At 37.9% G+C, this 27975-nt stretch overlaps 4 protein-coding genes across 5 annotated transcripts; all 4 read right to left on the bottom strand.

The window, feature by feature from the left end:
- Positions 1-9: 9 nt before the first annotated feature.
- On the bottom strand, positions 10-4850 carry LOC121768208. The gene is made up of 6 exons (XM_042164622.1): positions 4710-4850; positions 3854-4191; positions 2121-2772; positions 1832-2031; positions 1500-1744; positions 10-1399 (listed from the first exon to the last, which is right to left on the bottom strand). Exons 2-6 carry the CDS (start codon positions 4120-4122, stop codon positions 627-629), a joined length of 2139 nt encoding a protein of 712 aa, XP_042020556.1. The 5' UTR covers positions 4123-4191; positions 4710-4850; the 3' UTR covers positions 10-626.
- Positions 4851-9979: 5129 nt separating this feature from the next.
- Positions 9980-13494, bottom strand: LOC121768352 (transcription factor MYB54-like). Its single transcript, XM_042164827.1, has 3 exons — positions 11874-13494; positions 10854-11061; positions 9980-10740 (listed from the first exon to the last, which is right to left on the bottom strand). Exons 2-3 carry the CDS (start codon positions 11011-11013, stop codon positions 10244-10246), a joined length of 657 nt encoding a protein of 218 aa, XP_042020761.1. The 5' UTR covers positions 11014-11061; positions 11874-13494; the 3' UTR covers positions 9980-10243.
- Positions 13495-13798: 304 nt separating this feature from the next.
- On the bottom strand, positions 13799-16975 carry LOC121768351 (5' exonuclease Apollo). Its single transcript, XM_042164826.1, has 4 exons — positions 16722-16975; positions 16521-16626; positions 15599-15810; positions 13799-15098 (listed from the first exon to the last, which is right to left on the bottom strand). Exons 1-4 carry the CDS (start codon positions 16908-16910, stop codon positions 13818-13820), a joined length of 1788 nt encoding a protein of 595 aa, XP_042020760.1. The 5' UTR covers positions 16911-16975; the 3' UTR covers positions 13799-13817.
- Positions 16976-18625: 1650 nt separating this feature from the next.
- LOC121768734 (mitogen-activated protein kinase kinase kinase 3-like) lies at positions 18626-23869 on the bottom strand. 2 transcript variants are annotated; one of them, XM_042165272.1, is made up of 12 exons: positions 23175-23307; positions 22819-22882; positions 22273-22590; positions 22022-22109; positions 21817-21879; positions 21126-21286; positions 20967-21042; positions 20368-20427; positions 20153-20260; positions 19833-20066; positions 19309-19406; positions 18626-19218 (listed from the first exon to the last, which is right to left on the bottom strand). In XM_042165272.1, exons 1-12 carry the CDS (start codon positions 23287-23289, stop codon positions 18969-18971), a joined length of 1635 nt encoding a protein of 544 aa, XP_042021206.1. In that variant the 5' UTR covers positions 23290-23307; the 3' UTR covers positions 18626-18968. The 2 variants fall into 2 exon arrangements, with proteins under 2 accessions (XP_042021206.1, XP_042021205.1); XM_042165271.1 differs by lacking the exon at positions 22819-22882 and having other exon boundaries at positions 23175-23869.
- Between the last annotated feature and the right edge of the window lie 4106 nt (positions 23870-27975).

Here is a 27975-nt window from a genome sequence, read left to right as displayed (position 1 = left end):
AGCTGCTCATACTCAAGTTAACACATATTGGATTAAATATAACTCGAAAAACCTGCAAACCAATGAGCAAAAAAAAAACAACCGGTTCGTCGCTGTTTACACTGATCTCGGGAGAGAGAGAGAGAGAGAGAGAGAGAGGTAACATAAGGAAATGGTTCGCGGATATACACTCAACAGACCATGTTCGAGGCTTGGGTGCACAGGTGATTTAACAGTCTTACTACAGCTTGTCCGAAAAGTGGAAGCATAGTGAAGCAAGGTTGCGTTCTGTTGTTACCTGCAAAAGCATGCACAAGTTGGATTTTTTGACGTTTCATCTCGATGTTTGCTTCTACTATAACAAATTGTTGAGGGTGAAGGCTGGTAGAACATCGTCCGATGGCAAACCAAAAACCAAGAATGCAGTGGTAATCCAATCTCCTATGCTCAGAACAATATCTGGACTGTTCGTTATTCCTGTAAATTAGAGCGATTTCACGGCCAACCTGAGTTCACTGCCACTGGCAGTCACCATGTGCTTCATTGGTGTTTTCCCATCTTTCTTATCATCTTGTGTCATGAGTGCCTCATTAATGACATCAGACTCATGACTTCAATCTCCGGATCAATGTCAAAGGATCATGCCTTCAAATGATCTTCCTCTTCCCGCTCTTATTAGTAGCAGAATTCTTGGCGGGTCCTGGCAACACAGAGGGTTGTGACTGTCTGCCAGGTGATGATGTTCTGACTCGTTTAGCAGCCCATTTTAGCGGCATATTGTCTACAACAAGACCTATATTATTGGAATCATCCAACTCCACGAGCTTCTGGACTTGGTCGAGAATTTGTAATGTCCAGGCAGTTGACAGGTCCATTGATACAGAATCATCCATTGGCTTCTTCCAGAGATCCATTAACATAGTTTTAAGTGACTGAAATGATAAGGAAGATTGGTAGTGAGGCATATTACCACAAATCATATTGACCTTAATCACATGCTTGCATAGGTTCCCTTGCAACGCCCATTCGCAGTCACAATGCGCGAATTCAGAACCTGGATTCCAAACTAGTTTACTTTGGCTGCTGTCATTCTGACTGAGTACTTTAGCAAAAAGTTGGTCTTTTTCATCAAAGGAAACAGAAGCGTCGGGAATTTGGAGAGCTCGATACCATGAAGTCGAAGCCATGTAATCCTCCTTCACGTTTGGAAAGAAATCACTTTCATCTGCATAGCGGTCAAGCCAGTAGCTAGAGTGCAACTCAGTTGTCAACTTATGAACTAGCCAATCAACCCTCTGGAGGGAACCAAGATGTGAATCATCGTACAGTCTAGTTTTCAGCTTCACGTGATATGCTTCAATTGCACCGGATGCTTCCTGGCTTGAAAGTGGCACAGTCTTCATTAATTCGAGCCACATTTCTGCAGCATAAAAGATTCATGAGAAATCAAGCAAGAGTGTGCAAATGACAACAGTTTAAACAAAGAAACACATATGTGGTACAGATCATAGTCATCTGACCGATCTTAGGGAGCCAAGAATCTTTGAAATATTGCATAAAGGAAGTTTGATCGACACAATCCAGCAAAAGTTCTTCTAAAGCAACGTTAAGATCCATTCCTCCCCAAATGCCGTACACTATTTGACCCAAACGTTTAAAGATCTCCCTCTGGACTTCAATGTTAGTACATTTCTTGACTATATGTCTCAGCCATGACCTACGAACCCGCCAGAGGGAAAAGAGTACAGGGCAAGAAAATGTCTCCCTGAAAAGATTAGAAAACCAAATCAATAAGCTGTAATAACAAAATAGAGAAAGATTGAGGAAAAGAAACACAAGCAAAGCATTTTGCCTTATGGGCTCAATCTCTGCAGCAGCATCGTCAACTATAAATCCGCTGGCTTTCCATCCATGGTCAACTGAGTGAACTCGATCAAGTAGTGATTTCATCCATATAGTGACATCTGGCTTAGCAATACTGCGGGTAATGATCCAAGCAACAGGGAGTGCATGTCCTCTTGAGTCAAAAACAAGAAGTGTGCACAATGGATACTGCAATTAGAGTAACTCATAATTTGAAGGCCATGAAATAGAGTTAATTATGCAGCACAGAACAAACACTAATATTTAAAAAAAATTACCTTTAGTCTCTTAATTCCAAATGTTGAATCAGCTGCTATGATATTGCGATGGCCAAACCGGATCATTTGTTGCAGCTGCCATTCAGTCTGTATTCCTAAAATAAAAGGCTCGTTTTCTGATGTATCTCGATAGAAGAAAATGGACTTCTTGTTCCGCTCAGCCCACAAACGGATGCTTGCTTCATCATCGAGATCCAACTCTTGAGTGGAACGCTTAATAATCATCCCAAGTTTCTGCACATATTGTGAAGCGTGGGTTTTCACTTTTGGATCAGGACCACAATAGCGTTGAACCCCCTCAATATGTTTCTCCAACACATTTTCCTCGGGTATACCAAGATAAATCATAGACATAGTTTGCTGTTGAATCTCACTACAAACATACGGAATCTTCTTGGCGCCAGGGCCTATTGCATCCTTATCTAGGGGACCATGGCAGACAAAACCTGCTTTATTCACATGACGTCTCTCATTATATATAAGAAGCACAAGGGATGGACGGGCATACAGACGCTTCACAACAAAATTGCATGTACATCCCCGCATAGATTGAGGCCTGGCTGCACGATTTCTAGTGTTTAGCCGATACCTTCTACTTGGCAATGTACCTCCACCTTCTCCATAATTTTCAGGTCCAAAAGAACACCAATACCTTCAAAACAAAAACAACTAACAACAATGTTAGAAAGATGAATCGGAAACTGAATTTAAACAATAGTAAATTTATTAGCTTGCAAAAAGGGAGTTCAAGAAAATGATAGATTACTTTTTTCAGAAGGCACACGGGTTTGGTGAAAGGTTTAAACCATTGAAGTGAAATAATAAAAATTCATTTTTGTTTGTCTAACAATGTAAGAGTGAAATAAGCATGTCCTTTCAATTTAAATGTCCAACCACATCATAGATAGGTATATAAATCTACTAACACCACTTCTATCTTACACTACTCTTCATTGTTTACCATACTATGCAAGATTGGATTGGGACAGTGGTTTTTATTTTTAGTTTTTACTGAGAAAAAACTAACAATGCCATGGATCGATGAATAAATCTTCTCATATACATTCTGTCTCAGTAAGACTTTATTCTATGTTCAAATTGGTAGAAGCTGAGTGAGACAATAGTAAATTTTTATTCAAAAAACTACATAAGGACTGAAATACACAAAAGTTGTGCAATCTTTGATGTTAAGTCAGTCATATATGAAGCAAGTGGAGGCAAGCAAAACCAAATAACTGACAGTTTCCCTTATGTGTTAAGTATGGACTAATTTGTTCAATCATGTGATGTAGGAGTAGAGCTTTCAGCTGATTGTTAGCTAGTGGATCCAATGAAGGACTCAAAAAACAAGACATGAGTGAACACCAAATGGTTCGGAGGAAAAAGGAAAGTGAGATTCTCAGACACATTCATCTTCCAAATCCGGTTTATTTCTTCTAGTCCTCCCCTGGGGAGGGAGTGAATCTGTGTTTGGAAGCTAAAGAAAAATTGAGTGCACACTCTACAAAACGTAAAAAAGCAAGATAATTTAATTCTAAGTGTAGCTATCCATTTTATGCCATCCTTAAAAAGCCATTTTAAATGATAACATCCAAAAGGTTAACAATGTAGGGCCATTTTAAATGAAAATATCAACCCACAATTCCAAATGATAGAGATGAATAAGTGTTTAGATCAGACCAATATACAATTAATAAAAACGACAACATAAAAACAGTAAATTGACTACTTACAGCCTATACTCCAAATACTCATCATTCTTGTATTCCTTTAAGCTTCCTGGGGATCGTTTCCGGCCCCTCTCAATGTGGAACCTAGTTGGGCACTCTACAGTAGAACATTCTCCAATGATGAATGCATCAACCCGATCATAAGGTATAAGAGCAACTTCATCACATCGCTCTGCACTCCTAAGCTTGACCCAATCCAAATCGGCTGAGCAGAAATCTTCTCCGGGTGGATCTTGCACTTGGAGATCATCAATGGATTCAATCATATCCATCTGGTTCAGTTTGACCCTTCAACTTTTAAAATTATGCGATTACACAACGGCACCATTCACTGTGCATAGCTGAAGCAAACAACAAATTAAATTAAAAAGAATACACACAGTTAAACAAAAAAGATTAGGCCTTTTGAACATCTACAGCATCTCCGATGCCTCACACTATAACACTTGTTTAAATTTCTTATCTCATTTATGAAAGGATTCCTTGTCTAGTTTCTAAGATGAGCAGAGAGGTAAATGAAATTAAATTCAATGGTCCCTTGACCTCAAATGAATATCATATCGAGATATTTGAGCAAATTAACTAAACAACAACATTTCGAGAGTATAAAAAAACCAAAATCACCAGTAATAGGAGGTAGAGAATCAGAAAGATTCAATTTTTACGATTTAGCGGGACAACAAATAAAAATAAATTAAATAAAACAACTTTAAATATGTTTAACTAGAAACAGGATAGATTGGGTATTAACAAAGAGCAATCGCGCTGTAAATAAAATCAGAAATGCAAATTTCTGCAGAGGTGTAGAGATACTCAACAAATTATAATCAGGATTTGTGTTTGGGGTAAAAAAACTTACAGCTGCTCCATAGCAAATAACTCTCGTACCATTCAGTGTGCGTGTGTGTGTGTAGAAGAGAGAGAGGGTTTCTGTTGAGGGGCTGAAAATTTTGAAGAGTGTTTGAAGGGTTGAAGGCGCAACAAGAATACTCACATTTCCATTTTTTTCCTTTTTTTTCACTGTTATTTTAGGTTTCCAACAATTTTATTTCTTTATTTTTTTCCTAAACCAGGGAAAAACTAACCAATGCTAATTATAGTAAAATATATAAATGAGTGACTAAATATAGCTAATTTTCTTATTATCGCCTCTTTATAATAGTACTATAATTGTCAAGTATTAATAGAATTATAAATTTTACTATTATCTTTAGAGCCCAATTAAACTAGGCCGAAGAAATTCGCAGTCATATTGTTCGTGACAGAATTCAATATTTTGCAATGATCTTAACAACCTACTGTATTTCCTTAATTTAATTAATGCAGTGATACATTATTTTAATCAACAAATTTTCAATCTCATTCTCTTTAGATCTTTTCTTATCTCACCTTTCTATTTTTCTTGGATTTTCACATTTGACGACTGTGTGCTTCATCGTCTATTTTTACGTGCGAGTCCTACTCTTTAAACTTTGTCGACTCTCACCTTTTTGTACCTTCTTTTGATCAGGAAGAATAGAATAGATTGAATAGATGGCATAAATGCGAGAGAAGAAACTCACTAATTACATAGCTATATGAAAGATTTCTTTATGCCATGAACTTTTTTTTCTCATTCCAACATTCATTTGAATATCCATTAAAAATAGTAGGGTTATTAGGATTTAGGAATTTGATTTGGAATGTGAAGGTAAAATAGTGCATTTATTAATACTTCATCCGTCTGCCAATAGATGTTCGGTTCAAGTTTTTTTAAAATCGTTTGACTTTATAAAAAAGTGGTAGAATAAGTTACTAAACTGTGATAATAAAAATAAAATAAAATATTTAATAGTATTTCTAATAAAATCAGAAGCCAGCCCAATAGTAGGTTCGAATGGTTGATTAATAAGGCCCAAAAGATTAAACCTTTGGTCCATACATATAAACATGCAGATACACGTGCAGAGCCCAGCCCAATATTTGGTTCGAATGGATTACTATATTTTAAAGTATTTTTTGAACCCCACCACATTCTAAAGAGCCTTTTTATAACAATCCTGAATCGTATAACTATTAACGCTCCAAATGTTAAAAATGTTGTTAACTAGGATATCAAGAATCACACTAACTACTGTTAAACCTTATTAGAGATAGCTCATCTGCAAGACACGAGCAGCCTCATCTCATGCTCATGCATGTAGTGTATCCGAGCTCAAGTCTCTACAGCTGTCAGTGAGCTGTACTAGCCGTTGGCATTGACGGTTAATCTGTTAGGCTGTTATGTTAGTTTGTTAGTTGCATAGAGATGTTATCGTATGCCTTTGTTGTATGTACACCATCACAATCTTAGTATATAAGGTGGTGATCAGTTGTAATTCATTATTCATTCAATAACAGAAAATATCTTTCTCTCCATAATATTTTTCTTCCTTCATTCTAAGATCAAGTCATGTTCATTATCTTGTTATGGTATCAGAGCGGGCCCAAGTCGATGATGGTTTTCTCTTTATCTCTTATCTACCTCACGAGTGGAAGACCGATGTCCTTTCCGGCCCACATCGATGATGGTTTCTCTTGCATTGCCTACCCACGTGATGGAAGACCGATGTCCTTTCCGGCCCACACGTGAGGGGGCGTGTTAAATTCTCTAAAAATTCTGTCCCACATCGACTTGGTGAAGATCACATCTAATCTATATAAGTGTGGATAACCCTCCCCCTTATGAGGCCTTTTAAGGGGTGAGTGGCCCATTTCTAATATGGTATCAGAGCGGGCTCACATCGATGATGGTTTCTCTTGCATTGCCTACCCACGTGATGGAAGACCGATGTCCTTTCCGGCCCACACGTGAGGGGGCGTGTTAAATCCTCTAAATTCTGTCCCACATCGACTTGGTGAAGATCCCATCTAATCTATATAAGTGTGGATAACCCTCCCCCTTATGAGGCCTTTTAAGGGGTGAGTGGCTCATTTCTAATATGGTTCCGGCCCACATCGATGATGGTTTCTCTTGCATTGCCTACCCACGTGATGGAAGACCGATGTCCTTTCCGGCCCACACGTGAGGGGGCGTGTTAAATCCTCTAAATTCTGTCCCACATCGACTTGGTGAAGATCCCATCTAATCTATATAAGTGTGGATAACCCTCCCCCTTATGAGGCCTTTTAAGGGGTGAGTGGCCCATTTCTAATATGGTATCAGAGCGGGCCAAAGTCGATGATGGTTTTCTCTTTATCTCTTATCTACCTCACGAGTGGAAGACCGATGTCCTTTCCGGCCCACATCGATGATGGTTTCTCTTGCATTGCCTACCCACGTGATGGAAGACTGATGTCCTTTCCGGCCCACACGTGAGGGGGCGTGTTAAATCCTCTAAATTCTGTCCCACATCGACTTGGTGAAGATCCCATCTAATCTATATAAGTGTGGATAACCCTCCCCCTTATGAGGCCTTTTAAGGGGTGAGTGGCCCATTTCTACTCCTCGGCAAAAACAACAACAAATTCGGCTGTGATGCAAACTTCTCAATGAAGATCAAAAACACATTCCAAACATCCACGAACCAGGCTTGAAACAGATCCAACCGAACAATCGGTGAACAACAAAACAAACATCCAACCGAACAATCCAACAAACAAAACCAACCGAACAATCGGTGAACAACAAAACAAACATCCGACATACAATCTATTCTCACTCATACTGATCCTCCCATTCCTGATCCTCTTATTCCTCAGCAAACTCCTTTTTCTGATCCTCTCATTCCTCCACAAACTTCAAAATCTGGCAGAAAATTGAAAGCTCCTTCACATCTAACAGATTACATTTGTAATTCTGTCTCCACCTCTAAATATCCAATCTCATCTTTTTTTTCCTTATCCAAATTATCTCAGCCTTATCAGCAATTCATCATCTTGCTCTCTACCCTCTCTGAACCTTCTACATATAAAAAGGCCTCTCAAAGCCAAGAATGGGTTCTGGCTATGCAAGAAGAGCTGCAAGCCTTGATCAGAAACAATACTTGGCTCATCACTTATCTACCACCGGGTAAAGTCCCCATTTCTTGCAAATGGGTGTACAAAATAAAATTTAAGGTTGATGCTTCTGTGGAGAGGTATAAAGCCCGTTTGGTGGCAAAGGGATTCACTCAACAAGCTGGTGTTGATTATCATGACACATTTTCCCCTGTTGCTAAACTCACAACAGTCAAATTATTGTTGTCTCTTGCAGCTATAAGGGTTGGACCCTTGCTCACCTTGATATCAACAATGCATTTTTATATGGAGATTTAGAAGAAGAGATTTATATGACTCTACCTCCTGGCTTGATCATTACTGTTCCTCCACCAGGATCTGGACAGCTCGTTTGTAGACTCACTAAGTCCCTCTATGGTCTCAAGCAGGCATCCAGACAATGGTACCTCAAATTCTCTCAAGTCCTCTCAGGTTTTGGCTTAACTCAGTCAGCCTCTGACCATTCCCTCTTCTACAAATACTCTGCTTCTGGCAGCTATTTTGGAGTTGTTATCTATGTGGATGATATTCTTGTAGCAAGTAGTGAAGCATCCTTGATATCTGACCTCAAGACCTTCCTTGCTGAGCATTTCAAATTCAAAGATTTGGGCTACCCCAAATACTTTCTTGGCATTGAGATTGCTAGGAATAAATCTGGCATTTTTGTTTCTCAGCACAAATATGCCTTAGATTTGGTTTCTGATGCTGGGTTGCTTGGCTGTAAACCTGCATCCACTCCCATGGACTCCATTAAACAGCTACAAGCTGATGCAGGACCACAACTAGAGGATCCCACATTATACAGAAGGCTCATTGGAAGACTTGTATACCTATGCATCACACGTCCAGACATCACTTTTGCTGTTAACAAACTGAGCCAATTTCTTTCAAAACCTTGCTCAGATCATCTTATAGCTGCTGAGAGAGTCCTCAAGTATTTGAAAGGAACTATAGGCCATGGTTTGTTCTACTCTTCACAAGCTGATCTTTCACTCAGCATCTTTTCTGATGCAGATTGGGCAGGTTGCCCTGATACCCGACGATCCATTTCTGGTTTTTGCCTATTTCTTGGTACTTCCTTGATATCTTGGAGGTCCAAGAAGCAACACATGGTATCTCGTTCATCTGCTGAATCTGAATACAGGTCTATGGCCCTTGCTTGTTGTGAAGTAGTATGGATAATCGCATTACTAAAGGATTTTGGTATAGACATAAAGAAGCCGGTTCCTTTATATTGTGACAGTCAAGCTGCGGTCCATATTAGCTCTAACCCGGTCTTCCATGAACGTACGAAACATATCGAGATCGATTGCCATACGGTTCGTGACAAGATACTTGAAGGAGTAATCACAACAATACATGTTCACAACAACAATCAGCTAGCTGATGTCTTCACCAAACCCTTGGCTGTAGCTCCATTTCACACTCTACTTACCAAGATGGACTTTAAAAGCCTATATAGTCCATCTTGAGGGGGCCTATTAGAGATAGCTCATCTGCAAGACACGAGCAGCCTCATCTCATGCTCATGCATGTAGTGTATCCGAGCTCAAGTCTCTACAGCTGTCAGTGAGCTGTACTAGCCGTTGGCATTGGCGGTTAATCTGTTAGGCTGTTATGTTAGTTTGTTAGTTGCATAGAGATGTTATCGTATGCCTTTGTTGTATGTACACCATCACAATCTTAGTATATAAGGTGGTGATCAGTTGTAATTCATTATTCATTCAATAACAGAAAATATCTTTCTCTCCATAATATTTTTCTTCCTTCATTCTAAGATCAAGTCATGTTCATTATCTTGTTAAACCTATCTATATCTAATTCAATGGTAATGACGTGTAGTCGACTATTGAGACTTTACACTTCATAAACATCTACGAAATTAAAGTGGCAAATGGAATATGCATCGCCAATCAGAAAAAAGTCCAACTTCAGTAAAAGCATACAAACTCCTAATAATTGTACACCTTTTGTGATCTGTAATAACCTTTTTAATTATATTACTCTATCTTCTCTCTATCCTTTTATTGAAAATGGCAAATGAAAGTTGAGTTTTCCCAAAATGAACCGATAAAGCAAGAATTTCCACACATTCAAGTACTACCAAAAGTCTACTAATCAGACATATGATCATTTAAAGTAAAACTTCTTATTACCGAAAATGAAACCATAAACATCACACTTAATCAAATCATCTGATTCAGAAAGAAACAGCGGAGTTCATTTATTCAGAATAAGGAAACATTATTCAGACAAACCACAGGAGTCCTTACCAGATATTTTCACCATAAGGCGAGAATTTGAACAAAATGGCTCCTCATACGACTCCAAAAATAGACGAAATAAGGGAGAACGGCGAGAAAAGCATAACAAGGAAACAACAAACGCGACAACTCTTTAATATGAACTCCCAACCCCCAAAAAGTCGATGAATTCAGGACCTTGGATGCAAGCAGAAGTCGCATCTGAGATCATGGAACTCCCATCGCTAATTCTCTGATGTGGGTGAGAACCAGGGCTGTTCGGGATGGAAGAGGGCGCTCCAACCTGGGTTAAATTTACAGCCATTCCATAGACAGAAGAGGAACCACTAATGAATGGAGGCGTCGTTCCTCCACTGGTAACATCAGAAAACTGTGAATATCCATTATCCAGAGGGACATGGGGATCATTGCTGGAAGATGAGGGTGTGGATTTCCTAGTCCCTGCAAGTATATGGTAGTGGTTCTTCACTTGGTTATCTGTTCGACCAGGGAAGTACCTGACTATGACAGACCACCTGTTCCCAAAGTCTTTGTGAAGCTCAAGGAGCTTTTGCTTTTCTTCTACACTGAATGGTGTCTTATTAAGTCCTGGCTGCAATTGGTTGAGCCACCTTATCCTACAGCTCTTCCCTGAGAAGAAACCAGAAAACAGACCTCATCCGGTAGCACAAGAAACTGAACAGGGACTGACATGCATAATAAGAAATGTCTTTGATAAAGCCTCGGACACAAGGGAAAAATACCTGATCTCCCTTGGATATGAGTTGCAATGTGGCCCCACCTTGCTGGACCATGCTCCTGGACAAGGGTTCTTAGGAGGTCATCTTCCTCATGTGTCCAATGCCATCTTGGGTAAGTGTTCCTTCCCTGACTTGCTCCGGCACTCGTCCTCAAGGTTGCCATTGAAGAAATATAGAGCGCCTTAAAGATGACTAATTATGTCTGTGGCTTCTGAAGTGAGAAGTTCAAAACAGAATTTATAGGGGATGGAGCTTTAATAAAATGCATCGATGTATAGCTGGAGAGATATAATAATCTGAACTGATTTTGTCGATTTGGGCGAATAACATAAATATCACACCTACTATTCACTGACTCAGGTTTCATTGTCAACACATCTAACGGACGCTAAAGTATTCTAGCATCGTAAATGACTCAACTCCGTGTGTCAATGCCATTAATGAGTTTCTGTACTTAGCGTTCGCTATGCTTATCCCTAGAAAATCCAAAGGAATCATTTCCATAATATAATGCAAAGAAATGCATAGGTTGCATCAAGAAAGAGAAAAATAAAATTTTAGAAATGAACTAAGTTGGTCTTTTAATTGCAGGTCTGAGTTGAGTGTCCATTTTGCAAAAATATACTAGTACTTATCAAACAACCCAAAAGTGTTGGTATTGTGTGTGCATTCTGGGAAATAGATGCAAATTCTATTTTTCAGAAGAGAGGCAGCATCTGTCACAGCATTCACAGATAATGATGGACAGGAGCATGGTGAAAATTTAGGTTAAGTATTATTACAAGAAATTTTTAAAAAAATGAAAAATACTGCCATCTTCCAAAGAGAAATCCTGGAACAATGTGATGTATCACATCATTCATTGCCTTTACCTTTTAAATTCACTAAATTGTGTAAAGTGCTTAACATCCTACTGCTGAGTTTTCAGAGAATACACTAGCAACAAGCTCCATAAATAAATAACTATTGTACATGGAGAAATTTGATACAAGCTACGGTCATTTAATGGAGTTTAAAGCTTACCTTAAAGGAGTTCCGAGTCAGCACACAATATTTGCAGCCCCATGCATCCTTTCAACCACTTGGAGGTTGCAAACATGTTCGTAGGATGAACTTATTTGATTAATACTGTTTCAATTGCTCCCCAAGTACCCTTTCTGTTCCTTAAGATACTGGACTGTGACATCATTTTCCATATAAACTCATTAATAAACAAAAAGAACTTCTGCAAATAAGTAAATGGTCAGGACTAAAACTTGAAGCAAGTTTCTCAGTTGTGAGGCAAATGTCATTCCCTTACATTGCTGTAAATAAGGAAAGAATGAAAGAAAGAGGGTTAGAGTCTGATTGTTTCATTCCAGGAAACTATTGTACCTATCATTATCAATCTTGGCATATCATCAGAAAAGTACTCAGTTTAATAAGCATAGAGTGTTTCCTTTTTATGTCAGAATTTAGCAAGTAAAGCATGCAAATTGCGAGTGTGCAGGTGGAATAATCAGCCTCCTAATTGTAATTGATTAATATTGAGCATCAAAAGAGAGGGTAATTCATATACACTGGGGGCGTTTATTTTGAGTGATAGGATGGATGAATAAAAATAATCCAAGCTAATCTACCATTTACTTTGATGGATTGATTAATGTTGAACTTGTTTGACCATCTTATCATACTCAATCATATGTTTTATCAATCAATCTAATCCCTAGAAGTAAATTCCCCCTTATAGACCATTTTTTTAGTTCATACTGGCTTCACTCTATCCACTATTTTCAAACCTTCTTTAGAAAACGAATCTGTCATAAAATCAAATTGGGTATGCGTGTGTATACTGTATACATATATCGGAGGAAATCTTTCATGATACAGAAATCATGGTGGCAAAACGATCGAGCAAAGCAACATATATAACTACTATATTATAAATTCACATTAGTTCCCATTCTAAAACCATAATGGTATGTCGCTTAAAAGTTAAAACCATATTGGTGACCAACCTTGAAAACACATTCCAGGAGAATCCAACACCTAGTACCTTGTGAACCATACAGTTATTGCCAAAGGGACTACCCACATAATAATATTTCAAAGAAAGCAGTAATTATATAGAATTTCTCGAGGAAAATGCAGCAAGTATTTCTTTGACATCAACAGGTAAATCCATAAATACCTTCCAAAGGGAGAAAGTACTCAGGATCACAAATATTCTGGAACACTAGAGGTGTAAAGGATCTAATCCATTATCGGGAATGAGAAAATAAGGAATGGGAAATCTAATAAATATACTTGAGAAGTGTAACAATAGAAATCAGCAGCCCCTAGGTTTTGTTTTGCAAGCACCCTAAGGGAAGTAACTTACTGAGCAGGAAAATTACTACAATAAGAGAATGGTCAACAACATGCACCAAAAAAGCTCAGCCTTCACCAGTCCCTTGGTTTGAATGCTAAAATTATCCAAATTACCAAAAAGGTCCAAATGTTAAGCTGGAATTTTGTTTCAGTAAACAGGGCAGAAAGAGAAATCAGAAATCATTATTGTACCAAGAAAGATATAATCTGTCAGCATAATAATTGTACGCATAAGCAACTGTATTTATTATGATAGACAAGAACAGCACAGTTAAGTTTGGTCACAATGGAAAAAGCATGCTAGGGTTTATATATTGGTGGTATAGACACATATGCATGAAGAACTGACAAAGCATGGAAATTGTATATAAAGTATAAAATTATTGGTGTGAACACTTTAAGCAGGAACTGAAATTGTTGAAAATAAGAAAAGCCATATCATACTTCATGTATACCTGATATTTTATCTTCTTTTTCAGGCAAAAAAGCCATTCAAACATCACAACTCTAAGTTACATGGTTGAAAGAGGTTCTTTGAAACAATCAAGCATGAGCAGATGACAGCCAACAATGAACACTAAAAATAAGGATTTAAAATCTTGTAGAGAAAGAATTTTTTTAAGTCCTCTTCCTTGCAGATTTTTTGGTTTTCATTAGCATCACAAGAGAGGGAAGGCGCTGAGGCACTGGTACATTCATAGACCTGTATAATCTTCTAAAGTTTTCATCATAGCAGTTCGAAGACCTCACAGTTAGGGTAGCAGCATGTTCTGTGGAATTTGTCTCAGTAAATTCAACTTTTCTCTTGGTTTGTAATTGCTCTTTAGCATTCACTTGAGTAATATCTTCTTTCTCAAATGACACATTCTTTGTTTCTGCTGCTGATTTCGCCATTGAGCTACTGGTGGAAATCTCCTTATCATAAGTATTGTTAGGCCCACTGCAATTTGTTCCAGAAAACTCAATTTGTCTCATTGTTACAAATTGCTCTTCAGAATTCTCAGTTATAACATTTTTTTTCTGAAAGGAAACATTTTTTGCCACAATCAGTTCTTTCTCCTCAGAGTTACAAATGACTGATGCATCTTTACATTCAAGTAGGAAGGATGAATAGGTGAGTCCAAGCCTCGCTTGCCCAAATAATGTGACCATTGGCCTTTTGCTTGGGGGAGATAAACTCAACCGTTTCCGCTGGTAGGTGGATCTGACAAAAGGTCCAGATTGCTTTTCTATATAGCCACTGGAGATGTCCACCACATGAGAGCTGCTCAAATTTTCATTTGATCCATCTGGAACTAAAGACTCTACCATATTAATGTCAAGAAGTTTGCATAGAGAGTTGTCAAAAGTTTGTCGATTTTTAAAACAGTGCTTTTTAACATAATCCAGCTCCATAGCCCTGCAGCTAGGCGTTGTTGACACTACCCATTTAGGCCCAAGAAGTTGCAAGGCCCAATCCATTTCCTCTCTGGATGAGTGTATTGAGTAGCATACATGCCAAATACCATGCATATCTTTGACAGCTTGATCAACTCTTTTCTTTCTTTGCTTTTCTATCTCAGAAACACCCTCATTACAAGCATACCATTGTGAAGAAGGACGTATAATAAGGGGTTCGTGCTGAAAACTGGCACGTGCATCAGCTAGCATTGCTCCAGCTCTTTCATATAGTTTTGGGAAGCAATCAAATAGTTGGAAACGTGAAGATGGGTCTTCTGATATGATCTCAGGGGCTATAAGTTTAAGCGAGTTAAAGCACGCTAAGTTTTTGTCTTTATCTACATATATCTTCTCACCAAATGTTTGTGACACCTCTACAAGTATCTCTTCTTGACCTAGAAGATCACATGCCAAATACACCGCACGGGCATCAGGGTGTTTCCATATACAGTTGATAACCTGGTTTGCAAATGTTTATATTCACACATCAAATTACAGTCAGTATATCTACTGAACTAAGCATCTCAAAGGGGTAGGGGCATATACAGCAATTGTAATATTAAACCTGTGACATTTCTATCCAATTATACGTACTTTCTGAATAGACATTTGGCTATAAAACTTGCATTTCCACTTAGAATATAAGAAGCTTAGCTGTTAAGATGCCTTGATCACTTGCCAAATAACATCTAAATATAATTTTAAAACTTTCAACACCTTCAATGTACATGAGTAAAAAATGTGACATTCTGTTGTCCACTGCCGAAAATATTAAATAAAAAAGCCGTAGTTTCCCTCATTATCTCAGTAGGCATACTAATGCACATGCCATTTCACTATTTTACTGACAGCTTGGAACAGAGCATGGTCATGGAAGCTTTTGGATTGTACTTCGAATATTAAACCATAATGTCCACAGGCCAAAAAAGACATATTCAAGGAGGATTAATGAAGTATACCTGCTGCTTCGCTGAGTGTTTGCTGGGCATCTTCACAGGACATTGACCAAATGTGCAATCTAAAAAGATGTAATCAAATGGACATTTTGGTTCTTTCCCTTTCTTGCCAATGTACTTGTCTGGTAAACTTAGCAAACACTCGGGGGTTAATCTGCAATCTCCTGTGTGAAATACATTGCCAAAACTTCCTTCAAACAGAAACATCACTGCTCCTGAATAAAAATACAAAATTTCTTGTGAGATTCCTTTTTCATCAGAATTTTTATTGAGACCAATTAGCCGTAGAGGTAAAGGTGACTATAAGAGGGAACATCAGGAGGCATGATAAAAGAGGCACGGTTATTCACCTCTAAGGAAGTGAGGAAATGTAAAAAATTGTAAGAGTGCATTACCAAGTTTGCTAATGCATAAATACTACTCCATATAAAGAAGTTGGTTATTACATATTACTACATATATAAAGAAGACTATGCACTGATCTGATAAGAATGACATACTAATACTATCATAGTACCTTTCTCTTCACACGACATGTTACTTTTCCACTATACCCTTTCCAGATCGGTGACAATTTTCTAAAGTCCACCATTTAGATGAAGTGAGAATTTCTCTCTTCATCCAAATGATATATACTAGTAAAAGACCATATCCTCGCCTGAGTACTCCCAAGAAAATTGATCGAACAAATCTTCAACTCAATACTCAACAAAGTAGTAGTATTATTACATGAGCACTTTACAATGATCATTAGATGCATATTATTTTACTCTGCTTCTTTTCATTATAAGTCTGTGCATAGAAAACATGCGAAAATCACCAACAAGGAACACAAAAATAGTATTTCATGGTTGTATCCAAGTTGTATAGAAATGCAAAATTCAGAAAATACGAAGTGCAAACATAAGAATAAAGCAATACAGACCTGGACAGTGATTGGCGTCAAACGCAGTGACAACGAAATCACCATCCGGATCGTCAATCACCAGAGATTGACCGACCTCAATACCTACGAACATCGATTCATCAAGCTGCAAAAACAATTCGAACAACAATCCGATCAGAAAATGCGAGTGGTCAGCGAAAATTAATAGTAGTAAAATTCAAATTAAAGGAATAGGCTCGCCTGAGGGTAGAATTGGCGGAGAAGAGTTTTGGTAAGGAGCGTGGAGTAGATAGGATAGGAGGCGTGAGAGAGGATCCCTTGCGCGTGGTCTTTGTGAGCGTGGGTGAGGAAATGAGTCCTCTTCATGTTGGAGGAAGGCGTCCATGTATCAACCGAAAATGGCAACCCCCTCGGCATCTCTATCGGCATCTTCAATTCTCTCTCTCTGTCGTCTGTAGACCGAGAAAGCTTTTAATCTGAAATGATTTACAAAGATTGCGTTTTGAATCTGAAAATAATTCCTTTTTTACTCTGATTTATTTATAATCAATAATTAATAAATAAGGAATAAAATTCACTGAAGGTTTGGGTCCTACTTTAGTAGGATTAATCATTTTCTTATATGTTGGTTAGATTTAGTCATTTAGAGAATTACCTGAAGAAAAAAAAAAGAGTTGAAATTAAAAGAATGGAGTGTTCGTCTTCATGTTGAAAATGACAATATGGTTAACCCATTAGAACCTGAGACAATTTAATAGAGCATGGTGATCCTCGAAGCACTCTCCTTTCTAAGGAAAACGGAAAATTTGATGACAATTACTACAATTGCGAGAAGTCGGGCCATATGGCAAAGAACTTCCATCGACCCAAGAAAAGAAGGGAGAAAAATTGAGCGCACCTAGCCGAGATGGCCTTTGACAAGGATGCCTTGCAGTCATGATCTTCGAAGTGAACCATGTGTTGGGTTACAAACCCATCCCACATTGGGTGAGGGAGGGAAGTTGGAAGGTGTATATAATTCCTGTCCAACCCCAATTAGTTTGAGGCCTTTTGGGAGTGACTCGAAAACAAATCCGTGCGGGCTTGACCCAAAGCGGACAATATCAAACTAATGTTACAGTCGACGATCCTAGCAAGTGGTATCAGAGCCCAGGTGGCTATGGGTTGTGCCTGGATGAGCCCCGGTTAGGGTCGGGCCCTGAAGGACTCGGGTTAGAGTCGGGCACAGGATGACCCATGGGCCAGGGTTGGAACGACCCATGTTCGTGTCGACTGCGTTCCCGATGTGGTCTCGGTTTAAGAGGAGGTTTGTTGGGTTACAAACCCATCCCACATCGGGTGAGGGAGGGAAGTTGGAAGGGGTATATAATTCCTGTCCAACCCCAATTAGTTTGAGGCCTTTTGGGAGTGACCCGAAAACAAATCCGTGCGGGCTTGACCCAAAGCGGACAATATCAAACTAATGTTGCAGTCGACGATCCCGAAAACAAATCCGTGCGGGCTTGACCCAAAGCGGACAATATCAAACTAATGTTGCAGTCGACGATCCTAGCACCATGTGGGTAAGCCAAGAGCTTGGTTCATCAACACAAGTGAAAAAAAGCATATTTGCTTGGGTAAAAGTCAAAATACTTGCAAACAAGTTGAAGGGAAGAAGATCTACATGAGTAACAAAGACTTATAAGAAGTTGCTAGTATAAGCGAAGCGAAACTCAAAATCACATATAGTCATAAGATGAAGTTGAAGGATGTGTTGACGTCTCAAACATTCAAAAAAATCATGCGAGTCGTAGATGATTGATATATGCAAACCTGTACTTATTAAGTTTATGTAGTCCAAGTTTGGTACATGGCATATTTTCAATGATTTGTCCAAAACAAATGTAATGGTAATGTGTCGCGTAACCAAATCAAATGAGTAATAAATGTATAAAAGCGTTAGCAAATTTTGATTTACTTAACTCTCAAATGATGATTTTATTTTTCTGCAAATTGCGGATTTTGTCAAGTGGGTAAATATTTGCACAAATTGGTAAGCTTTTAATCAGTTAATTTATTTTTGAAGTAAAACTTCGAGTTCAACTTTTTGCAGATCGTTAGAAAAAAACTAAAATACCTTAATTGGTCGAACTGACCGGTCCGAATTTAAATCAAGGCTGCGACTAGAAAGATTCATTTGAAATTCCCAACCAACAGTCTTTATCAGTTACCAGTGTTCTGATAGCATACAGAAGCTCTATGGTCTCTCTCTTTCTCTATCTATTTACATGGCCATCATATAGATTACGTTCAACGGAACTGTCAAATTGAGTTTCATACCATGATTACTTAAAGCTTCGCTCAGCTAGAGCTACCTTTGGCCATTGTACTGTTTCAAGGAAGCAGGCAACTCGCCAGCTCCACACCTCGTATTTTAGCTCATTATCACATGAGTACAGCTCTACGAGCATCGTGTGGGTTGGGATTTTTCATCACATCTCTGGACTACTATAGTATGTTCCTCGTTGGAGATCTAAATGGAGCTTGAGCTCTAAATTGTGGGATTTCGAGCGATGTTCTTGAGATGGGCCTTAACGGAAATACTGAGTGATCACTATAATTTTGACTGCTCTGCCCAACATAAGGATAACAGGGGTGCGGTGGAGAAAGGAAAAAGCTGTTGTACGCCCCTACATCACGTCGTAATGGGCTTGAGGAGGGAGATACAGGCAGTGAGGTAATCATTCTCGTGTCATCCCTGCAGATACAGTAGAAGGAAAGTTAAATTGCCTCGCACATGCAATATGCAGATGAAACACATCTAATCGAGTAGATAAAATACCAGTACCTAGGGCTTAATAAGGTTCTTGGTATATTTAACCTCGGACCATCATCTCTATCAAAAGAGCTGTTCTTCGGTCTGCTGGACTGCATTTCCTGAGCAGTCTGCAATGAGTATCAACATAAAAGGTTAACACAGATTGCACAAAGTTTTGGCTAAGCGTTGTTCAGGTACGGTTATAGTTTGAAATAAAAGCAGTCTGCAACCACATATATTTTTTATGGTCATAAGTAACTGCAATAATCTGCAAATTCACAAAGAAAAAATTCATACTTTCATCACCAAGGGCCCCATAGTGTAAAGGGAGAATAATCGGGTTCAGATGTCTTTCGGGATCAAGGGACCAACTCTAGGACTAATTGAGTCGAATCCAAGTTAAACTAGAAGTTCACAATCACCAAATAGTGGCTCTATACTTTTAACACAGTGACAGTGAGAATGTCCAAACCAAAAGCAGGATAAAGGAATGAAGAAAAATTGGAAGAAGGGCTGTAACCGGAAACTATCAGAGAGTTGAATAGGAAAATTACCGGTGTGCGGCTTCCATCAAAAGACCGAGGAAAAGCCTCTCTTGTTAAATTGACATTGGCCCGTGCTGTTGTTTGATTTCTAACAAAAGGGTGAGTGAGTAACTGGGATGCAGTTGGCCTGGCAGATGGCTCCCGCTGCAAGCATAGCCTTATGAAACCTTTTGCATCAGCAGATAGGTACTCTGGAATTTCTGGAGCATCTTTGCTGTTTCCGATTTTAAATATAGCAGCAACCTGATAAATCATATAAACCGAAAAACTTAAATGCCAAAACAATTTTGAAACAACAAAGTTCAACTTAGCAATTTAAGATGTCCAACCCCTTCATATTGGCTCCAGGGCGGTTTAGAAGTAGCCATTTCAAGAACTGTGCATCCTAAGCTCCAGATATCTACTGGAAGGCTGTATCCATTTGTATTCATAACCACCTGATGGAATGTAGGCATACAGCACATAGAATCAGAAATCACTGGGAATAAAATCTGTCTAAAATACACTGTCAATATCTATCGTTTTTAAATAGAAAGAGACATACCTCAGGTGCCATCCAATAAGGACTTCCTTTGAAGGAGAGCATTGATGAACAGTTAGCTATCTGTTTAAAAAATCATTACATAAGCGAGTTAGTACTCTGGAATAATAAATCAACATAGCATTCAGCTTATCCATGTACATTTGCCTCCCTTTTATCATGCTAGTCTAGATATTTTAATCTGTTCAAAAAATGGAAATGTACTACTGAGGTGCACGAGACTGATTATATCCAATTCGAAGATATGGAGCGAAAGATATTTTTTTCGTATATTGCACATTAATTGCAAGGAATAGACTAAGAAAACAATATTTTATTATTGAGTGCCCTTTTATGCCACTTCTGCACTTGACAAATAAGCTTGACTGCCAGTTCATTCTCCAAAGAGAGTGGCTGGCTCTTATACTCGTAGCCAAGTTGAACTTCATGACTAGCACTGATACTGGTCAACCATGTTTAAGAAATACAGAATTCGGCCAACCAATCACTGCAGCTTATAAAAAAGTTATATAATTTCTTTTAATATTCAGTGGTTTAGCATTTAATTTGTTAGTACAGATAACAAATAGTAGCAAATAAATTAAGCAATACTGAATACGTACATGTTTTGCCATTCCAAAATCAGCAAGTTTAATTTCACCATTTGGGTCTACCAAAATATTTGCTCCCTTGATATCTCTGCAGAGAAGAGGTGAAATTTAGAACATCGCCATGCAAAAAGTGAAATAGTGTTCGGATTACCAGGAAAGAGAGAGGTGGACCTGTGTACAGTATTGCGCCCGTGCAAGTAGGCCAGACCAGAGAGGATCTGACGGGTGTAATTTTGGATAACAGGTTCGGCAAACGCACCATATTCTTGCAGTAATTTGTGGATGGAACCTCCAGAAACATACTCCAAATAAACTGATAACCTTTCTTCACTCTGGAAGAATTTAAGCATAGTTACAAGGAGCACAAGCCAGGGTCTAACCATCATGATATAGAGATGCATGGTCGAATATGGATAATCATAAAAACAGACACTTTATACTTAAGTGGGATGGGTGGCAGACTTGATTGATACTGATACTAATAAGGGGTTTTCCTCGTGAATTTGCAGCAAAAACTAATCTCTGGTTCTACAGTGTGATAGGTCTGGCAGGAGATAGTGGGAGCATTTATTCAGTAAAGACTGAATATTTTGTTGATTTTCGAAATAAGAAACAGTGTTCTGGATTATGAGCTTGCTGAAATGATGAATTTTGGTTAGATAGGGATTTGAATCATTTGATCTTGGTACTTTTTCATGTGTACCACATTACCCACTTAATCAGTTGTCTAATTACCTGTCTTGGTTATTATAATGTGTTTTGCAAGATTCTCCGCATCCTTAACATATGTTCCCATGTTGACTTTCAAACAATCGATCAATAAGATATACTCCCTATAATACTAAACTGAACTAAATCTTACCAGATCACTTCCATAGTATTGAACAATATTTGGATGTGAAAGCTGACTTAGCAAGCTTATTTCCTGAAAAGATGAACATGTGTGAGGAAGGTTAATATAAGAACAAGACCCTGGCGCTAAAAGTAAAAGGAAAATGCCTTAAGGTAGAATGCCATTCTTTGAGTGGTTGATAATATAAATCAAGACAGAAAGTTTTCAGAAAGACCTGATTCAGTTGCTTGAGACTTTCTTTTGATGACTGATCATCTGAAACAAGTCTAACTTCTTTTATGGCGCACATTTGCCCATTCTCACTGCCATAAAAACACTAGATTGTCTTATAAAGCCAATATGAAAAATGAAGTTATTATAGAGCATATTATGGTAATTCTAGTCAAAACAATGTTTGATTTATTAATTAAAAAAGCTACGACATGCATCACTTTCCTTAAAAGACATCCCATAAATTCCCATTACCTGTTAAAGCCAAGGTAAACATGACCAAAAGTGCCTCTTCCTAGAAGCTTTCCTTTTCTCCATTTAGAAGCATTATAACTCGAGCTTTCATTTGTACCAGGACTTCTTGGGGTTGGTAACGCAGAAGGGCTAGCTGGAGAACCAGGTGGAAGGGGAAGTTTATGAAGCTCGCTCTTCCCTTCTTCCAGCTTCCCACCCGGAGAGTCCAAACTCATTCCACCAAGACGTGCGTGAAGGGGTGATACGGGTGTTGTACTGCACCTGGAAGCTCGGGCTGGGCTTCTCATCAAAGGACTCAATCTGTTCTCGCCATGTCCTCTGACAAAGGGATTAAAGTATGTCATCCACAACATAGAGAGGCACAGTGAAAGCCAATTATTAGCAAGTTGTTATTGCCTTCACATCTAATGCCAGAAAACCAAACAGCACTATTAACAGGGGAAGTATACATCCACTTTGCCCGAAAAGTCAACGGAGTGGTAGAAAAATCATCAAAATCATATCTTAAAAGATTCTAATTTATAGTTCTCTACACTTCTACTCCACCTTCTAAACTTTGGATAGGGATATATATGCACAAGTTTGAAAGGAGATAAGTTTGAGATACAATCTGCGCAAGAGACAAAAAAAAAGGCACAAGGTCAGGAATTAACATTTTTAGAAGAAACTGCATGGATCGTCTCATTAAAAACCTCAGAAACAAAGAGATAAGATAAAGGAAACTAATCAAATTTAGAGTTTTGGGACCAAATCCAGTAACTAATTCATCAAACCCAACAGTATAACAGATCAAGCATCATATAAGTCCAAGAAAAATATCCCCAAATTAGACAGATGAACCCTTGACCAAAAAGTCTCATATTATCTAACCAAAAAAGGCCCCAAAAAGTAAAAAAACCAACCTAAAAGCAGGCTGATCAGCCGCAACTTGAGCGTGATCATCGGACGACCCAGAAGAGCTGACGCTCGAAACCGAACCCGATCCAGATCCAGACCCGACGCCATGATTATGATCATTCGATGCCCCCAACGGCCTAGGCAACGGCTGCGGCTGGCCTTTATCCAACGAAGACGCCGAATCGAAGCCGGAGAAGCCAGATGAATCTCGGCCGCTCAATTCTCTTACGCCGGCGGAAAAATCTCTGCTGATTCTCGGCGTCGGCTGCAGTAGACCTTCGTCCAAGCTGTTGACTCTATGGCTGTCAATCTCTTTCCCTCTCTTCTTCTCATTCTTCACCGATGAACTCTTCACCGAATCCTTGCTCCGCCCCTTCTTCCCCCACCAAGCCGGCATTTTTTCTTCTCCGATTGAAGTGAATTAAACCAGACCTGGATTGACTATTAAAATCTGTTCACATGTATCACCTACTGGCACATGTATCAATCAAGGAGAGAGCGAGAGAGAGATAGGAAATTTGTTGAATTTATATTGCGAATAAATTCGACGAGAGTTGAAGAAGAAAAGACCCTATTCCGCGTACACACGTATATGTATATGAGAATTTGAAGAATTCGTCGTTGTCTTCACCTAGTTGTTTTAGAGAGAGAGAGTGTGTGGAGGTATGTTAGAGAGAGATAACCGAAACAAAATGATAAACAGCTAAGCAGATTGCGGACGGCAAACCAGCAACTTGACGTGGCCTACTTTTTCTAGAATATCTGTATTTATGTATAACATTTTTTTCCTAAGTATTTCTATTTTACATTTACAATTATCGTCAGATTAACAAGCAAATCTACGATCATAATTAGTGCACTTACTCCTAATTTACAGATTGAAATATTGAATAACACTGACAACAAAAACAATTTAAAAGTTAATGATTGATATATCGATTTTCGACTAAATGCCAGCGGTTGTGGCGACGTTTGCCTTGTTCCGTACATACATGTATATGTATAGAAATCGTATATGTGTGGATTTATACATGTAGTGGGAGGTGTGTGTGTGTGTTGACGTGTACGCGCAGATGCATGCACTTAGGGATGTCAATGTAGCACGCAACCCGTTGGCTGGCCCGAATAGCCCGTCAAATTTATAGGATTAGGGCTGAAAATTTCTAGCCCGATAAAATTAAAACCCGATTAGCCCGCACCCGATTAACCCGCGACCCGTTAGGGCTAGACCCCGAAAACCCGATAAAATTTCTATTATTCTATTTTTTACTCCTAATTCGACACTTCATTGATTATTTTTATAATATAGATAACTAAAAAAATAACTTTCAATTTTATATTAAATATACAAATTATATGTTGAATTTTTATTAATATAATAATTGATAAATAAATTAAAAACTTCAAATTCAGTTAAAAAATATTTAAATTTCTAAAACATGCATTAAAATTTCACGAAATATCTCAAATATTAGTATTTGATCATGTTTATGATTGAGTTTGACCATATATCTCAAATTTATCATAATTAAATATTTTACATTTTATGAATATAACTAATTTTCATCATTATTTATTGGATTGATCGCATGTTAATCCTACCGGTAGCAACCCGATTAACCCGCTGGACTAGCCCGAAACCCGAGCTTTTAGGGTTAGGGTTGAACTTTTACAACCCGAAAGAATTCACAAACCGATTAGCCCGCACCTGATTGACCCGCAACTCGAGTAGGACCGGTCCGATTGACATCCCTACGTGTACTTGTTAATTGTGTATGTGTGTTGCCTTGTTCCCTACTACTCCTACTCTACCTGTCAACATGCATGGATAAAATAATTGTTTAATATTGTGACATGTGGATTTATTACAATTTTTGTCATGTTAAATATTTTAAATGTCTGGTTAGGGCGTGGGCTTGGCTGCGTATAGAGTTTGGAATAAAATGGGGGTTAATGTACAATCAATAGAATACGTAGACACTTTTTATGTGATAAGTTCCATTTTTCAAAAGATACTGGATGTATAGTTTTGCATATATAAAAATTGGATATGGTTTTGAGGAAAAAATAAAAGAAATTGAGTTGTTAACAAAATGTATCATATTATAAAAATTGTACTATTGTATTGTCCGTTATTCAGAATATAGCGTGTTCTCTTCAACTCTGTCTTATGTTGGAAATTCGAAGTCATTTTATTTTGTTGTGCAAAATAATAGTATAAAAGGAAATATATTGTCGGCTGAAAGTAAAAGAAAAAAATGAAGCAAAATGCTGAAAATATGTGTTAGACGTGAAAAGAAAAGGATACAAGAAGAAGAGCAAAAAAATGTTTGTTAACTTCATTAAAAAATCAAAAGATACTTTTAGATATTTACATCGTAAAATGAGTAGAAAATAGTTCTAACTCACTATAATTTTGCCCGAACAACGCCTAATAAGTACTAGTAGTATACTGCATTTGCATTAGTATTACAATGTAGTAATACTATTCATTATCATTTTTGGGTCCTTTTGATTCAACATGTAAAGCTTTTAAATATAAAGTAACATAATTAAGCATACAAAGATTGATAAATGCACTTAAGGAAACCGTACCCATAATACTATAATTATTTGAATGAAGAACTTTACTATTTCTGAATGAACAAGAGAAACCAAATTTGTCCAAAGCAGAAATAGAAACCAAATTTTGTCTAAAAGACTGTACAATAAAGTATCCTTCAAAATCGAAAAATTCATGTCTTTAATAACAATCTATAATGACCAATAGTCTATACTTCCACCGATTCGTCATATCACACTTAGATGTATCTTTCACCATCAATTGACTTTCGGCAGTTCACACAGCCTTATAACCTTATGTGAGTAGTAGTATCAGAATATACCCACCAAAATATCAAGAGACTAAAGCCAAATTAACTCCAGAACAAACCAAAACAAGAATTGTAACTTCATTTGTACGCCATGCGTGATATTTATCACAATTCTTCTTTTTATATCCATTTACCACAAAAGAAACAACTATCATTACCATTATGTTATTTCTTTTGTGATGAACCCTTATCCATAATAGCACTCTCAATAGACTTTTTCTTAATGCTCTTTACTTTATTTCTTGAGATACTGACCGGATGTGCAACACCAAATGCACAAGCAAGTCTTTAGAATTCAAGCTTAAGTGAAGCAACGTGAGACATTTTCATAATGTGCTCTCTTATGTTTCCCTTGCTCTTATACTTTATAAAGATCAAGCACGCTTGTCTCAGCCTTAATGTTTTTCGCAAAACGTTCCTTAATTTTTGGCAAGATATTCACTAGCCTTAGTGATATACTTAGATGCAGTGCCTTGAAAGGCTTTTGGGATGCTACATCTAATGATCAGTAGACTTACGCGATTCAAGTATTCCCACTTCTTATAGTTTCTCCTTTGATAAGAAGTACTACCGTCCGTAGGAGAAGTAGGTTGATCAATCCTCAGCGCGTAATCCAGATCCATGCAACCCAGAGCAATCAAAATATAATCTTTGCAATCCTTAAAATTTGACCCATTCAACACTAACATATTGTTCATGTTGGAAGAAACTGAAGAAGCAGTCATCATAATTGAATAGAGAACAAAACCAAATTAATTTCCATGCTCACATCATAAAATTCAAACAAAATGGTAAAATCTCGAGGTACCGGCACAACATTCAAATCAAGTCTGTGGACAGTAATATGAACTTGCAAGTGGTAACCTTTTGCAATAATCATGTCAAGCAATGTCCACCTGGGGGCATCACATTTACTCACAGGAAAACTGGATAATCATCATGTATTTATCACCACAGGTATGTGTGTATCTCATGCCAAATATTAATCTTCATGTGGGCAGACTAATATACGCATTAAAATGCACACACACTTACCGTCCTAACATTCGTAGTAAAGAAGTCTAGACAAGAGAGGTTACTGTTGCAACGTCTTATTTCGACTAATCTATTTTGAACATTAGTAAAACATATCAAGGTATCGAGCACAACATTCACAATAAGTCATTTGACATTAATATGAATTTGTAAGTGGTAGCCTCTTTACAGTGATCAAACACTGACAATAAGATCATGTTAAGTAGTGTCCACCTGTGGGCATCACACATTACTTACACGAAAACTGAATAATTGTCACGTATTTATCACCAAAGGTATGTGTGTATCTCGTGCCAAATATTAATCTTCCTGTGGGCCGTCTAATATTCGCATTAAAATACACACACATCAATAAAGGAACATGAGATGCCTCAAAAAATTTGAATTTATAATTTTAAAACCGAATACAAACGCTCGCAAGCTAGTCGTTGATAACTTTCTGGAATACAATGGCTAGCCAATGAGTCACTGGGCTTGCGTACCTCGCGAACAGCGAGTCACTAAATCCCGACGGCCAGTCCAATAGCTCCCCAACAAATCGCAAATTGGTGACTCTTAATGGGATTCCATATAATTTTACCAAATCCGATTTTCACTAAAATCGACAAAATCTAAATTTTGATGTTTCCCAAGAACGAAATCAATGAAACATATACCGCCAAAAACAACACCAAAATAACAACCAATTAAATCTACAAAACATAAACCATAGATTTATAGATTCACCAAAACATGAGAAACCTTAATCGCCAAACAAGAATACAGTTTGCGACATTCTAATCCGAAACAGAATCAATGCATAAACGAACACATGCGAAACTGTATTCCCAATTCAGATCCAAATTTGTCAAACCTCAATTCTCAATCAATACATTTATATTCATAAATCTAGATAATT

The sequence above is a fragment of the Salvia splendens genome, chromosome 15 (assembly GCF_004379255.2).
Source record: "Salvia splendens isolate huo1 chromosome 15, SspV2, whole genome shotgun sequence".
In the NCBI taxonomy this organism is placed as follows: Eukaryota; Viridiplantae; Streptophyta; class Magnoliopsida; order Lamiales; family Lamiaceae; genus Salvia; species Salvia splendens.
This window is presented reverse-complemented; position numbering and strand designations above follow the sequence as displayed.